The sequence below is a fragment of the Peromyscus maniculatus genome, chromosome 12 (assembly GCF_049852395.1).
Source record: "Peromyscus maniculatus bairdii isolate BWxNUB_F1_BW_parent chromosome 12, HU_Pman_BW_mat_3.1, whole genome shotgun sequence".
NCBI lineage: Eukaryota > Metazoa > Chordata > Mammalia > Rodentia > Cricetidae > Peromyscus > Peromyscus maniculatus.
In genome coordinates this window covers 39,248,649-39,265,739 of record NC_134863.1, presented here as the reverse complement: position 1 = coordinate 39,265,739, position 17,091 = coordinate 39,248,649, and the positions used below count along the sequence as shown (strand labels likewise).

The 17,091-nt window shown below is 41.6% G+C and overlaps 1 protein-coding gene and 1 pseudogene across 1 annotated transcript in view; one reads left to right on the top strand and one right to left on the bottom strand.

The window, feature by feature from the left end:
- Positions 1–17,091, bottom strand: part of Morc1 (MORC family CW-type zinc finger 1) — a 167,269-nt gene that overhangs the window by 134,496 nt on the left and 15,682 nt on the right. Inside the window, exons 5-7 of the mRNA XM_042259390.2 lie at positions 12,229–12,319; positions 11,520–11,628; positions 6,788–6,947 (exon numbers count right to left, since the gene is read on the bottom strand). Of these exons, the coding sequence (XP_042115324.1) occupies positions 6,788–6,947; positions 11,520–11,628; positions 12,229–12,319 (360 nt within the window). The remainder of the gene's footprint in view (positions 1–6,787; positions 6,948–11,519; positions 11,629–12,228; positions 12,320–17,091) is intronic.
- On the top strand, positions 12,456–13,053 carry LOC102902985 (large ribosomal subunit protein eL18 pseudogene; annotated as a pseudogene).

Below are 17,091 nucleotides of genomic sequence, written 5' to 3'. Positions count from 1 at the left end.
AAAAAGAAATATTGACTTGTCGGTACTTCAAGTGCACTAAATTCTAGGCATTTCTAATCACTTCATCTGTAGAATTCAGCCCAGTCTAAAGCAAATTTCCTTTTCTGATTCAGCAAAATATGCTGGGATAAAATGTAGGCTATGCCTTATGGAAAATTACACCCTCTGTCCGAGGCCGATGCATTTCCACAATCCGCTGCTCTTAATACTATTCAATCCACTATCAGTCTTTCAAATTTTGGCAGACTTTTCATAATTTGCATTAGGACAATTGCTAAGAGCCTGAGCCAAGGTTGTAATGTAGGTGAAGCTCTCATTTGTGAAACTGAATCTAATGCATATGAGAAAAATTAGCTGAAAACACAGTACTGAGAATTGTTCTTTATTTACAGAGCAGGCCCTGACAAACTATTCTGTAAAAAGCTAACTGGTAAATATTTTAGGCTTCAAATATCATATCTCCACTGTCACAGCTACTCATAGCTGAACTTGGTCACTGTGCCATGAAAACATCTAGAGAGAAGGCATTAAGAAATGAATGCAGTTCCAATAAAATTTTATTTATAAGTACAGAGTGCAGAAAATACCAGGTAAGCTACCTGCATATTTTCCCTTCTCCCTCTGTTCCCCCAGATCCTAACCCTAGTCTCATCCCCAACTCTATGGCAGGACAACTACAGCCTTCCCTGCCCGCTCCCCCTCATTCCCATCGCCTGTGAATCCCATGGATCTTCCTCTTCCAACCTCCCTCCACTAACTCATTGCTTTGTCCCAGCACCCAAGCCCAGCAGGCACCCCCTGCTAACCCAAGGGCCAGTCCTCCCAGGGCAACAGGTAGGCTGACAACAGATCCACACCTCTCCTTCCGCTCCTCTAGATGCAATCCCCCAGTCTCATCCCCAGCTCTGTAGCAGGAAACCTGCTGCTGTCTCCCTTTCCTCCCTGACCCCATCCCTAAGGGACCAAAGAGACCTTCTCCCCAAACCTTCCCTCCCCAATAGTCATCCCATTATCCCAGCCTCCAACACTAGCAGGAAAACCTTGGGAACACATCAACTGATCTGGCCAGGGAAACAGGTCCAGAGGATATTTCCTACCAGGCAGCACATGGTCACCAGACTCTCCTAAAGTCCAGGAACGAAGCAGGAACCAAGAACAAAACACACACTCAACAGACAAAGCCAGGTGTCAATAACCAGACCTATAGTCATCCCAATCACAGATGCCTAGATGTCAGCGTAAAAATACAATCAGTACCAGCCAGGACAAGATGTCTCCACTGGAGCCCAGCTATCCTACCACAGCAGACACTGATTATTCAGCTGAAGCCCAAGAGAAAGACCTAAACACAGTCTACATGAAGATGATAGAGGTTTGTAAAGAGGAACTTAATGAATCTTTAAAGAAATCCAGGAGAACACAAATGAATAGTGTGAGGAAGTGAATAAATCACTTGAAGAAATCCAGGAAAATATAACAGTTCAAAGAAATGAATAAAAATGTCCAAGAGCTGAAGATGGAAGTAGAATAAATCGATGAAGAAAATGCAAACTGAGGAAATGCTTGAAATGAAAAACTTGGGAATTCAAAGAGAACTACAGAGGCAAGCTTCACCAACAGATTACAAGAGATGGAAGAAAAAATCTCAGGTGCTGAAGGTATGATAGAAAAAAAAATGGATACACTGGTCAAAGAAAAATCTAAAAATTTCCTCAGACAAAACATCCAGGAAATCTGGGACACTATAAAAAGGCCAAATCTAAAAATAAAAGGAAGAAGAAAATTTTCTTAACTTAAGAAGGACATGCCTGAGTTGGCTGTTTGAAACCTGGAGCTTATGCAGGGACACTTGGCTCAGGCTGGGAGGACGGGACTGGACCTGCCTGGACTGAGTCTACCAGGTTGATCGCAGCCCTCGGGGGAGGATTTGCCCTGGAGGAGGTGGGGATGGGGGGTGGGTTGGGGGTAAAGGGAGGGGGTGGGAGGGGGGAGAATAGGGGAACCCATGGCTGATATGTAGAACTGAATGGTATTGTAAAATAAAATAAATAAAACTAAAAAATTAAAAAAAAAAAAAGGACATGCCTATAAAGGTATGAGAAACACAAAGAATACCTAATAGATTAGACCAGAAAAGAAATTCCCCTTGCCACATAATAATCAAAACACTAAATGTACAGAGCAAAGAAAGAATAACAAAAGCTGCAAAGGAAATAGACCAAGTAACATATAAAGGCAGACCTATTAGAATTACATCTAACTTCTCAATGAAGACTCAAAGCCAGAAGGGCCTGGACAGATGTGCTGAAGACTCTAAGAGACCACAGACTGCTATACCCTACAAACCTCTGAATCACCATAGATGGAGAAAATAAAATATTCCATGATAAAACCAAAGCTAAGCAATATTTATCTATAGCCCTACAGAAGGTGCTAGGAGGAGAACTCTTCCCTAAGGAGGTTCACTACAACCATAAAGAAATAATCCCAGATCACCAAAATCGAAAGGAAACACACACACCACTACCACCACCACCAACAACAAAATAACAAGAATCAACAATTATTGGTCATTGACAGTTCTCAATAGAAATGGTCTCAATTCCCAAATAAAAAGACACAGAATAACAGAATGGATGTGCAAAAAGGACCCATTGCTTTTGCTGCATCCAAGAAAGACAACTCAACATCAAAAATAGACATCTCAGGGTAAATGGTTGGGAAAAGATAGTCAAAGCAAATGTACCTGAGAAACAAGCTGGTGCAGCCATTTTAATATCTAACAAAATAAACTTCAAAACAAAACTAATCAGAAGAGATAGAGAAGGACACTACATACTCATCAAAGGAAAAAATCCACCAAGATGATATTTCAATTCTTAACATCTATGCTCCAAACATAAGGGAAACCATGTTTGTAAAAGAAAAAGTATTACAACATAAATCACATATTAACCCTTACGCACTAATACTGGAAGATTTCAATACCCTACTCTCGATAATAGACAGGTCATCTGGACAAAAACTAGAGAAAAAACTAGAGAAATAATGGAGCTAACAGACACTATGAACCAAATGGACCTAATAGATATTTACAGAACATTATATTCAAGCATAAAAGAATATACCTTCTTCTCAGTACCTTGTGGTGCTTTCTCCAAAACTGACCACATACTTGGACACAAATTAAGTCTCAACAAATAAGAAGAAAACCGAAATAATTCCGTGCATTTGACCATCACAGACTAAAGCTGGATATCAACAATAGAAACAACAGAAATCTTACAAACTCCTGGAAACTGAACAACTCTCTACTGAATGAAAGACAGATATAGAGAAAGACACTAAAAACTTTCTACAATACAATGAAAATGAATACACAGTATATGCAAACTTATGGGCCATAAATAAAAGCAGTTCTAAGAGAAAAGTCCATAGCATTAAGTGCCTACATAAAAAACTTGAGAGATCTTTTACTAGCAACTTAACACCATACCTGAAAGCTCTAGAACAAAGAGAAGAAATTACATACAAAAGGAGTAGATAGCAAGAAATAAGCAAACTGAGGCTGAAATCAATAAAATAGAGACAAACAGAACAATACAAAGAATCAATGAAACAAAAGAGTTGGTTCTTTGAAAATAAAAATCAACAGGATAGCCCCTCAACCAAATTAACCAAAAAGCAGAGAGAGAATATCCAAATTAACAAAATCAGGAATGAAAAGAAGGACATAACCACAGACACTGAGGAAATCCAACGAATCATAACGACATACACTAAAAAACTAGAGGGCTGGAGAGATGGCTCAGAGGTTAAGAACACTGATAGCTCTTCCAGAGGTCCTGAGTTCAATTTCCAGCAACCACATGGAGGCTCACAACAATCTGTAACGAGATCTGGTGCCCTCTTCTGGCGTCCTGGAATATATGCAGGCAGAACACTATATAATAAATAAATGAATGAATGAATAAGTAAGCAAATAAATAAATAAACAAATTTTTAAAAACTGGAAAAAATCTAAAAGAAATAGATAATTTTCTCCATAAGCACCACTCACCAAAGTTAAATCAAAATCAGATAAACAATTTAAGTAAAACTATAACCCCTAGTGAAATAGAAGCAATCATTAAAAATATCCCAACCAAAAAAGGTCCCATTGCTGAAGGCAATGCCCACACAACACATTGAAGATGAAGAGGTCAAGCTGCTGTCTACATAGAACCTTCACCTCAATGTTCATGTGTCTATGACATGGAAAAGAACTCTGCAGGCTACCAAAAGAGAAAAGTAAACACCAATCCAACCATAAAACCTTTGATCTACAATCTATCCTGCCTGCAAAATATGCTAGGGCAATGGTGGCACAAACCTTGTAGGAGTAACCAACCAATGTGTGATTTGACTTAAGGCCCACTCCATGAGTTGGAACCAATACCCAACACTGCTTGAGTGACCAAGAACAAGAGACTAGATAGCCCAGGGTAAAACCAAATACTACTGATCAAACAACAACAAAAAAAAGACCAATACAATGACTCCTAATAATATTCTGCTACACTCATAGATTGGTACCTTATTCAGTCATCCCAAGAGAGGTTTCTTCCTGCAGCAGATGAGAACCAATGCATAGACCCACAGCCAGACATTACACAAGGACAAAAACCCTGGAACACACAGCTTTAAATGAGATGTCTCCATGAAATCCCTGTCCTCAGAGCTCAGGGAACCCCTCAAAAGAGGCAGAGAACAAGGCCCTCTAAAACAACTGAGCAGAGCTCATATGAAATCACAGAGACAGAAGACCATGCATAGGGCCTACAGGGTCTGTATCAGGTCCTCCACATACACACTATAGCTTTCCGTTTCATACTTTTATGGGACTCCTGATGTTTAAATGAGTGAATCTCTGATTCTTGTGCCTTCCCTTGGGGCCCTTTTATTTTTCTGTTGGCTTGTCTTATCCAACTTTGATATGGATGATTTTTGTTTTACCTTACTATTCTTACTATATTTTATTTTGTTTAAAAATAAATAAACAAACCAACAAACAATAAATACAGAATGTCAAATTTGGCCTATGGCTATGACTTGCTGACTCCTGATCCAAGGTATGGTTAACTAAGTTAACTATGTTAAAGATGTCCAAACCATTCACAAAACCAAGTATGATATGAGGACAAATGTGATTTTTCAGAGAAATTAAAAAGGGAAACTAATTATACTTCCTTTGGTTGGGAGAACAGCATATGGGCTAAGAACAAGACCTATGCAGTCAAAATGAGAACTTTGTAGTCAAAATGCCTGTATGTAAATACTGGATCAACCACTGAACAGTGTGGTAACCTCAGGTAACCCCCTGGTGTGTGTGTGTGTGTGTGTGTGTGTGTGTGTGTGTGTGTGTGTGTGTGTGTTTATATCTGCCCAAGACCTGCACTCACACACTAAGACATAAAAATAGAAGGGGACTAGTTGGAAAGAAGGAATCCCACAAGAGTAAGAGGAAAATAAGAGAGGGTAATGTAGGAATGAAGATGATCACAATACCATGTATACACATATGAAACAAACAAAACCACCATTTTTTCTAATCTACCCAATGGAACTCATAAGCATAATGAAATAAGCAAAAATAAAAACTACCTTACTAATATTTATATGAGCACTTCACAATTAAATACTGGTTGTTCTCCCTCATATGTAGAGCCTAGATTTAACATTACATATTTGTGTGTGTGTGTGTGTGTGTGTGTGTGTGTGTGTGTGTGTGTGTGTGTGTGTGTGTGCATGTGGTGGAGGGGTTCACAAGCTTAAGAAAATTGTGACAGGGGAGGAAGAGATCTTAAAGGAGGGGAGAAAGTAGAGAGTGGAGTAGAGTCTAATAATAGGAAATCATAAGTGGGGACTAACTCAGGGAAGGAAAGGGACCAGCTGGAGCAGGGAGGGGGCCGTGAAAGCAAGGAATGATAAGAAGTATAAGGACACATCTGAAGATACCATGAAAAACATTACCTCACAGTACAACCTAAAACAATAAAATTATAATATTTATATTAACATATAAATACTAACTTAATTTTCACTATTTTTCTCAATGACAGAAGGAAAGAATCAACAATGTTTTAAAAATACAAAACCACAGGTTATAGAAGGTATCTCAGAGATAAAGCAGGCCAAGGTGGAAATGAAATTACCAAAATCTTGCCACAAATACATTAATCAAAACACTGCTAAGAGCAGAACACACAACGCTTTCTCTAAAGTAGACTTCTTATTAGGTTTCGAGAGACAAAAACGGGGAATGTCTAGAGAAAGATCGGCACAAAGAAACTCCCTTAGCTAGCATGGTCTAGATGCTAGGAGGACAATGGAAGCTGAAAGAAATAAGGGAAAGATCTGTCCATCCGGGAGACAAATGTTGATGATGCGTTGCTTACTCCCCATAGACATGAGGGCGTTATTGCACCCGTGGGTAACTCTCTTAACAATGGAACATCATATAAACCGAGAACCTACAACTGACGGCTAACTCTGCTACGAAGTTCAGGGCTGAGAAGCCCCACAGGCACAGCCTTTGGCATCCATTGCTCATTCAGAAGCACTAGCCTGAACCTTTCTCCTTGTGTCAAGGATTTACAGTAATTCTCACATCTGGATTCTTTTAAGATAAAACCCATATGGATAGAATGAATGGCTGCCCCCCCCATGTGAAACTGCACCTGAGATCATTGACACAAAAAATATGAAAATAAATGCTTCCATCAGAATTTTACTTTGATGACCTTACCACATCTCCCATAGATCATATCAAATTGCTGCATCAATTCAGCTTCGTTTTTAAATGGGGAGTATTTATAAATAATAGACAATTCTGTGAAGAATTTCTGCGGGTCATCTGCGACACTCTCTCTTGTTCTTGTTGACCATGAAGGTATTGGAACTACAACCTGTTTTAAAAAAAAAAAAAAAAACCATCAGCTTATTATGAAACACACAAACATTGCCCTGTTTTATCCCGACTCATTTTATTCTTCTTCCATACAAAACACAAAGTTAAAAGTTTATCTTTCTTCTAAAGCTTAGATTTATGAGGAAGAGACCAACAATAAATATGTATACTCGGAGTTTTGTTTTTGTAGTTTCCATTGTCAGGACTGCTGCAATGGCTGAGTGGGTAAAAGCATTTGTCACAAGTGTTGAGTTCAATCCCGGGGATGGAACAGCTGGTGAAAGGAAAGAACCAGTTCTCACAAGTTGTCCTCTGACCTCCACACACATGCCATGGCACAAAAGGCCAACACACATACATACACACACACACACACACACACACACACACACACACACACACACACACACACACAAATAAATGAAAATCAGTGGAGTTTCCCCAATAAAACCACTAGTTAGATTACAGCACTCACAGCTGCCTGCCAAGCCCCTCCCACAATCTCAGAGCTTTCAATAGGTTCACCTTTGAAGTATTCAGGATTGATGGGCATAAAAACCCTTTGATATGACAGAGAAAATAAAGTTGGGTGGACAGGGAGGTGGGGGAGAAGCTGAGAAGAACTTAGATGAGAGGAATGAATATGATCAAAATATACTGTGGGAAATTCTCAAAGAATAAATTAAAAAAAATTAAGCCTCTTGATATGATAAAGAGAAACCAGGTTAAAAAAAATTCTGTGGAAACAAAGGCCATCTGAGGAAGATAAAAACTTCAAGAAGAAAAAGAATTGTTAAAGTCTTCAGTGTAAGATGGTCTTGGTGGTAAATGCCTGTAAACCTCAGGAAGTAGAGGCAAGAGGGTCACGAGTTCAAGGCCAATCTTGGCAACTTAATGAGATCCTGGGACAAAATATTTTTTTTTAATTAAGCTGAAGTCAGACCCAGAAAGACAAACATGGTATGTACTCACTCATAAGTGAATACTAGCTATAAAGTAAAGGGTAACCAGGCTACAATCCACAGATCCAGAGAGGCTGGGTAACAGGAAGGGAAAATAGAAGGGAAAGGGGAATAGAAGAGATCTCCTGGGTGGACTCGGGGTGGGTGGGGATGGGAGCATGAGGGATCATGTTTAGAGGTGGGTGGAAGGGGAGAGTACTGAAAGAGATGACTGGAAAAGGGGTCAGGTAGAGACCTGATGCAAGCGAAACTCCCACCAGTCTATAAGAATGACACCAGCTAAGACTCCTAACAATAATGGATACATCGCATGAACTAGCCATGTCCTGTGATCAGATTGGTGACTATCCCAATTTTCATCAGAGAAGCTTTATCCAGTAACTGATGGAAACAGATGCAGGGACCCACAGCCAAACATTCGGCCAAGCTCAGGGAATCCTGCTGAAGAAAGGGAGAAAGGATTGTAGGAGCCAAAGGGATCAGGGACACCACAAGAAAACTCACAAAATCAACTAACTTGGGCTCACAGGGGCTCACAGAGTCTGAACCAACAACCAGGAAGCCTGCATGGAACCATCCTAGGCCCTCTGCATGTATGTGACAGTTGTGTAGCTTGGTCTATTTGTCAGACTCCTAACAATGGGAGCAGGGGCTGTCCCTAATGCTTTGGCTGACTCTTGGGAACCTATTATTTATGCAGGGTTGCCTTGCCCAGCCTAAGTACAAGGGGAGGTACTTAATCTTATCAAAACTTGATATGCCAGGCTTTGATGATATCCATGGGAGTCCTGCCCCTTTCTGAACAGAAACTGAGGAGGAGTAGATTGGGGGAGGAGCAGCGTGGGAGGAATGAGAGGAGAGGAGGGAGGGGAAACTGTTGTTGGAATGTAAAATAAATAAATCAATTTAATTTAAGAAAAAATAAGCTGAGGATGTATCTCAGTTACAGAGCATTTGCCTAAAATGTTTGAGGCCCTGGATTCATTCTCCAGTGTGTACAAAAACAAAAATAACAAAAATAATTCAAATAACATAAGTAAAAAAAATTTTCAGCTATAAAAGAAAATACTATGTCTTCAAAATAAAAACTGGATCTTTTTTTAAAAGAAACAATGAACAAACAAGAAACACTTCTAGGGAATTAAGAATATAATTACAGGGGGGATGACATAAAGAAATTAGAAGATAAATATTGAGAACCTCTCAGAAAACAAAGCAAAAATCGAAGATAGAAAACATGAGAGAAAAGTTAGTGAATTTTTTTTTTAATTTACAAGTCTATGTGTTGAAAACAGGAGCTGTAAAGGAAGACAAAAGAAAATCTGAATTGAAAAAAAAAATCACCAGTTTGATGGGAACCACCCAGAACAGAAGTATATGCGTTTCCAGAATGGAAAGATGCTACTGTGCCCAACACAATGGTTACAAATACACCATCCAGAGGAAACAATGAAATCAGAACTAGGGATAAAGAAGGTTCTCTCAGTGGGAGGGAGAAAGAAAAAAAAAGAATAATACCATTTGAGACCACAGAACAAAGTCAAATGGCTTCAGATTTTTCAATCACTATACTAGAGACCTGATGACAGAACAGTGCCTTTCAAATCTTGAAGAATGAAGGCTAGCTTAGGAATGCCATCAAGCCAAACTATGACCAAGTGTGAAAGTGGTTGGGAAGATGTTTGTGCATAGAGTCTCACTTGCTCTCCAGCTCAGGACTCAAGTATAGAGTGTGTGGCACCGAGAGGGAGCATGCTACACACACACACACACACACACACACACACACACACACACACACACACACACGAGATTTAGGATCTGAGAGCTGACACAGGAGAGGATTGGAGAGGATTGGCACACAGGATGAAAGCAGGTCAGATCCCAGCATGGCAACTGAATGCCAACCTTAGGAGGCAGAGGCATGAGTCACTGCAAGGGGAGAGCTCCAGAGCAGAGTCTACCGGAGAAGATGGAGCTGTGGCTGCAGTCTGAAGATGGGGTTAGCCAAGTGATACCAACAGGGGAAACTGAGCACATCATCCGTGATGGCAGTGAGTAAACACAACACTAGGTAATTGTTCATTCTAGACAAAACAGAAGGTGCTTCAGAGAAAAGCAAGCGTGGAACAGGTGATGGCAGACTCCATGGTGGAGTGGAGTGACCTGAGAATGTAAAGCCTGACACAGGAACAGCCAGATTTTTGGTAGAGCACTTTTTTTTTTCTGAAAAATAAAATAAAATAAATAGCAGGAGTTTTAATCCTCAAAACTATATGAAACAGCAAGAGTTATTTATTTTAGTTCTTTTTTTTTTTTTTTTTTTTTTTTGGTTTTTTGAGACAGGGTTTCTCTGTGTAGCTTTGCGCCTTTCCTGGAGCTCACTTGGTAGCCCAGGCTGGCCTCGAACTCACAGACATCTGCCTGCCTCTGCCTCCCGAGTGCTGGGATTAAAGGCGTGCACCACCAACGCCCGGCCGGTGGAGCACTTTTGAGCTGTGTCTGTGTGCAAAAATAGAAAGAAAGAAATTATGTAAGTCCTCTTGTACAGTGGGAGGGTCATAGAGAATGCCTGAATGCAATACAATGAGGTATCTTCGATTATCTGTAGGGAAATATCAACACAAAACATACACTTGGAAGAGAAAGCTTCTGAGAACGTACAAATGGTAAATGATTACTCTGTGTGTGTGTGTGTGTGTGTGTGTAAGGTCCTCTTTGCCTAAAGGCTGTTGCTGTGCCCAGACCCAACCCTTGCAGCAGGCTCACACTGCCACACTGTTCAAACCCCACACCCACCTCCACAGACCAGCCTGCCCAGATGCAAGTTGTATTGCCTCCATAAAATCTTCACAGGCCACTTGAGGGGCTCTAAGCTTTCCCTTCCTGCTGCTGCTTTTTGACATTTTGCTAAAAACAGCCACACACACTCATTGAGCAGGATTCTTTCACGACACTCCAGTTTTGTTATTTAACCCATTTCTATGAGTCTGACTTATCTTGTGATGAAGCTGACAGGGTTTTCAGCTGTTGTTGGTTTTTGTTTGTTTTTGTTTCTGTTTTTTCCTTCCACAGGATCTAACCATTGCTGAGCAGACAGTATTTGTAATGTGCACATGGGGCCCTGAATTACAATTGACATTCAAAACCGAACTCAAAACATTGTAAATTAATAAGATGTCTGAAGTTCAGCTAAGGGAGTTAAAGAATGCCGTCACTGGAGTTAGCAATTTAAGTCTATTTTGCATGCAGGTTCTTTACAGATTGTGCTCTAAGTCTTTGACCTCAACAGTCTATTTATTTAAAAAGTGATCAACAGTGTGTGACACAGTGTCAAAGTCTCCGGAGGCTTCTCCAAGAAATATCACTTTGCCAAAGACAGTTTCTTACTCTGGGAAATTTGGGCACAAGGAGAACAAAATTAAGTTCTCCAAAAAGCCCTCCAGTGACCCCAGAGTGCACAGACACCTTCTGTCCATCCCTCAACCATATGCCCATATTTCTAAGTAATAATCTGTGAGGAGTTAGAGCAGGCTTCACCTCGAGAGATGGCAAATGAAAACGGCACTGTTGCCATGGAAAAATGGAAAGACAGCCCCATCTCTTACCTCAGTGAGACCTTCTTTTTCACAGAAAGTCTGAGAGAAGAACAGACAGGTCATGGTCTCTTCCTTCTTTGTGAAAAGAATGAAGTCTTTGCCAATCCTCATGGACCCACTATATGAAAAACGAAGAGCACAAGGATTTATATGCAGACACCAATAAAGAAGAAACGAGGGGCATGATTCTGTTTACTGTAACAGGTTGTTCTTTTCAATAACCCATCTGCTTGACTCATCCCCAGGAGTGCACAAGTACTGTGCTATTTCTCAAAGTACAGCAGATAAATTTGAGCAGATCCAGCCTGACACTTTTGCTTGAGATAGAGCCGCCCAAGAGAAGTTCCAGCTAAGGCTCAAAAGAACAACTACTGGGCCCTGGAAGAGACCACACATGTCTCACTTACATTGAGGCAAAGTAAAGAAAGCTGCAGATATCACAGCAATGCTCAAATATGCATTGGGAAACAATAGAACATAAAGATGCAATGACACTTGACTCTTTTGGGGGGTGCCTGTAAGAGACTCAACTTATTCTACATGAGAAGCTTTTTAACATTGTAAAGACCTGAGTTGGTTGTGAATATAAAGATTCCAAAGCAAGTTTAGATGCTCAGTAGAATAAAACTTGAGCTGGCTGTGCCAGCTTGTAATATTGCTTCAATACTGTTTTCAGTCTCAGCAAGTGATTCACATCTTAAAGGCAAACAATTCTCACCTCTTAAGTCCGTTGCCATATTGCCCAATGAACGTCGAGGTTGATAACTGTTTCTTGGATGTTCCAAAGTAAATGATGTCTGGAGCTTCATCTATAATCAACAAAGAGTTCTTAAGGTACTTAGGAATAGATTGATGTCTGTGGTGATATTTTCATTGTGCTGAAATGTGATTTTATTTGTATGTTAATAAATAAATTTTGCGCTTTCTGGACCTGGCCGAGCAGGAGGCGCCATCATGGGTGTTGACATTCGCCACAACAAGGACCAAAAGGTTTGGCACAAGGAGCCCAAGAGCCAGGACATCTACGTGCAGCTGCTGGTCAATCTGTACAGCTTTCTGGCCAGACGAACCAACTCGACCTTCAATCAGGTTGTGCTGAAAAGGTTGTTTATGAGTCGCACTAACCGGCCACCTCTGTCCCTGTCTCGGATGATCCGAAAGATGAAGCTTCCTGGCCAAGAGAACAAGATAGCTGTGGTTGTGGGGACAGTCACAGATGATGTGCGGATTCTCAAAGTGCCTAAACTGAAGGTGTGTGCACTGTGGGTGAGCAGCCGCGCCCAAAGTGGCATCCTCAAGGCTGGGGGTAAGATCCTCACCTTTGACCAGCTGGCCCTGAAGTCTCCCAAGGGCCGTGGCACTGTGCTCCTGTCTGGTCCTCGGAAGGGCCGAGAGGTATACCGGCATTTTGGCAAGGCCCCAGGAACCCCACACAGCCATACCAAACCCTATGTCCGCTCCAAGGGCCAGAAGTTTGAACGTGCCAGAGGCAGAAGGGCTAGCCGCGGCTACAAAAACTAACCTTGGGTCTTACTGTTATTAAAAAAAAAAAAAAAAGTTTTGAAAAAATAAATAAATAAATAAAGTTTGCCTGGAGATCAGAAGTCATAGCGAGCCAGGAACAGAGGTCAGGTGGTGGTAGCCCATGCCCTCAATCCAATCACATGGCAGGTAAAGTCTCTGTGTGGTCAAGGGCACAGCCAAGCATGATGACATGAGCTTTTAATCCCAGTACCAACCATAAAGACCTGGAGGTCTGTATAGACAGGCAGTGATGAGGAAATCATGTGGCTGGGCTAGAGCCAATGAGAAGGCAGAAGAGGAAAGCCATAAAAAGTGCAGGTTAGGCAGGAAAAAGCTCTCTCATGTAGGAAACTCTGGCTTGGTGGTAAGCTAAAGGGTAGTCAGTGGCTCTTTGCTAATTCTCTGATCTCTTCGGCTGTTACCCCTGCATTTGGCTCTGTGTTTCTTATTTACTAAGACTGTTTAGAATTTCGTCTACATATGTCAGCACTGAGTCCAGTTGTCAGAACTTCAGCCATGCCTCAGGACATTAGGACAAAGCCGTAGTTTTTAAGACAGATCACTGCCAAGGACTGGTGTCAAGACCCAGAGTCACAGACTAAGATCCTCATGGTAATGTAATGAAGGCCAGACAGACCTTACTGTGTGACCTCAGGTAAAACTGTAAGCCTTAACTTCATTGTTTCTACAAGGAAAGTGCTAACTCCTCAGCTTTGATAAAGATAAAGAAAATGAATTAAATGAATTAAATGAGCTGATAGATCTATGAAATGCTTCACACACCTCCTGAAGCATATGTGTTAATGTCAATGTTGCAGTTGTTTGTGAGACAGTAACTTTCTCCTGGGGTTGGTTCTGGTGGTGGGAAGGGGGGGGGGGTGCATGTGACACTGAGGATAGAGACATGTCCCTGCGGCCGCTCCCTGGGGAGGAAGGAGATCACTTCAGACTTGTAGATTCATTGTCCTCATCTCTCTAAAGCATTCGGGATCCTGGGAAAGAATCCTCCGGACTTCAGAATGTGATCTTCTAATCATGAATGTTCTTCCTATTAGCTGGCCAAGTACAGCTTAAAGTTATGTAGAGTACCCTGTGCCTGTCTGGGCACAGACTTGCTATAGTTCGGCATCACGTGGTGTGAGATATTTAAAGGCCATTAACAGGATGTTAGTCTGAAGCTAAACACACTGGACCACATGTTCTCATAAGAGAGTAAGCCATAGGTAAAGCGCCCATGGTAACATTAACCAGCATTTACTGACAGTTTCATATGTTTTAGGAATGTTTTATACTTCACACGCATTCTCTACTTTACAATACACTTGCAGGAGGACATTAAGGTCTGCATTAGTGTAGTGAGAGGAAAAAGTGAAAGCAATACAAGATCATGTCCCAGAGGATTAAGTGAGGGAAACAAGTGATGTGACAGAGAACCAAAGAAGTGTGTCCTTCAGTAAGAATAGTTAGGGAATGGCATTGAGGGAGGTCAACACCCGAGAGGAGGAGTCAAATGCTGAGGGTCCAGCCAGGTACAGCTGGAGTCCAAGAAAGTGCGGACTCCAAGAAAAGTCCTGGGAGGTGGGCAGGGCCGTGTGTAAGCCTGTGAGACCCTGACAGGGAAGGGAGTCTGAGCCTTACTCTGAAGCACTGGGTACTCACTGAAGGTCTTCAGCCAGAAAGTGATAAAAAAAAAAAAAATCTGCATCCAAGTCCTTACCACAGGGAATAACATTTTCACTGCACAGTATTTGAGCTGAGCATCTATTCTGTGTTAGCTTGTGCTAACTTGAAAGATATAAACCTGGTCTAAATGGTGAGTTCCTGCCAGTCAGGACTAAATAGGGAAACTGTCTCAAAGGCAAAAACAGCAACAACAAAAAGAAACCAAAGACAGAGTCGGGCAACATGGTGCAGACGCATTTGATACGGAAGACTGAGGAAGAACGAAGGAAGAAACATCCTGGAAATCACTACAGTCATCTTTTCTGGGTCACAAGGAATCTAGCTCAGTGTAGACCACAGATAAGTTGTATTTTCAGTCATTTAAGATAAATTCTTTCTAACGTAATACTTGATTTCCAACTATGTAGTGGGTAGCTAGCTGTTCCACCTTTGACCTTGGAAGTACTACCCCCAGTGAGGTTTCCTGTAACTGTCACGCCTACCTATGACCTGCCCCTGAGGCGGGGCCAAGATGGGAGCCCTTAAGACCTGAGATCCTAATGTGCTGGCTCTTTTGGTTTCTGGTGATCCTGGATGCTGGATGGTAGACCGAGCAGAGTTCTCCAGAGAACACCGCTGGACTGCACCTCACCTCTCCCAGATGCTGTAACCAATCCCTTTACTTGCTGTACGTTACCCCAAAATAAACCTCCCTCTTAACTATGTGGAGTTGCCTTAATAAATCCCCCAATATAACTGTCTTAGTTAGAGTTTCTATTGCTGTGATAAAACACCATAACCAGAAGGAACAAGGGGTGGGATGGGGGCCTTTATTTTGCTTCCACTTCCACATCAATCCATCGTCACAGAAAATGAGGGCAGGAACCTGGAGGCAGGAACCTGGAGGTGGGAGCAGTAGCAGAGGCCTTGGGGGAAGGCTTGTTACTGACGTGCTCACCCTGCTTTCTCCTACCATCCAAGACCACCTGTCTATGGGCGGCACCACTCCCCGTGGTCTGGGAACTCCCACATCAGGCATTAATCAAGAAAACACCCTATAGAAATACCTGCAGGCAATGTTATGGAGGTGTTCTCTCAGCTAAGTTCCCTCTTCCCTGGTATGTTCAGGTTTGTGTCAAGCTAACAAAAACCAACCGGCACACTAAGGATGTACACCTCTCTCTGTTCTCTCTCATATGCAGAACCCAGATTTAAACACATACATCTACATATGTATATGACATGGAGGCATGTGGGGTACTGTATAGAGGGAGAAAAAGGACCAACTGGAGGGAGGAAGGAGGATAACTTTGCACAATGATGTACATAAATGGAAATGTCATTAAGAAACACACTATCCTGTATATTTACTAAATCATTAAAAATATAAAAATAAAACAATTCTTTTTAAAGGAGTTGTTCTTTCAACAATACTGTGTTTTTTCTCCTATGTACAAATGCTCCTTGATTCCCATTAGAGAGTTATACAGATCCCAATAAACCCAGGATAAACTGGAAATATCGAAAGGAGAATGTGTGTTTGATATGCCTGTCCACTGATACCCATAGCTTAGCCACACAGACCACAAAAGGGCATGCTTCAGTCACATTGTGATCACTGGTCTACTAGGAGCTTGGGCCTGCTGGCAATGCCCAGTACGCTAAGAGGCTAGCTTGGAACACCCTGTCAGTCCCAGCAAAGATCACAACTCAAAATTCCTTCTAAATACACACTGCTGAACCACAGTGTAAAAAAAAAAAAAAAAAAAAACTCTCAGAGACAGGCAGTGTCATCTGTGTCACGTGAAGTGAGATTTCCTTCTGAAGATCGATTCTTTATGGTCTATCCATCCTGTAAATGACCCATTAGGAAAGTGGGGCTTTCTCTTGTAGGAGCTCAGACCATACCACATGCATTCTGGCTGCTTCAGAACTTTGCTAGACTTGCATAGAGCCTCTCTTCACTGTGTTTTCCCACGGCCCCTTTACCACCTCATACCGAAATACTGAAAAATCACTACTTTAATCAAAAGAGAACAGGAAAAACTGTCCAAACAAAGTAGCAGTAAGGAGCTGAGTGGGAGAGGTGGGCGTTTTCTAAACTTGCCCGTTGGCTACTGGGAGCAAGAGACGACATCACAGCTAAAGGAAAGTTAACTGAGTTTCTTACATTCACAGTCTTTCTCTACATCACAGCCACCCTTTCCTCTCGTGTGTGACTGAGCAGTCTGCTTGGACTTGATCACCATTTTCTAAGCAGAGTGGTCAGCACCTCAGCTTAAGAAACCTAAAGCATGAGAAGAAGTCCAGTTTAGATCCACAACAACAGACAGCCAGAGTCAGGGGAAGCATCATTTCAATTGCCCGGAGTCTGTACTGTGCGCCCATGATGTGT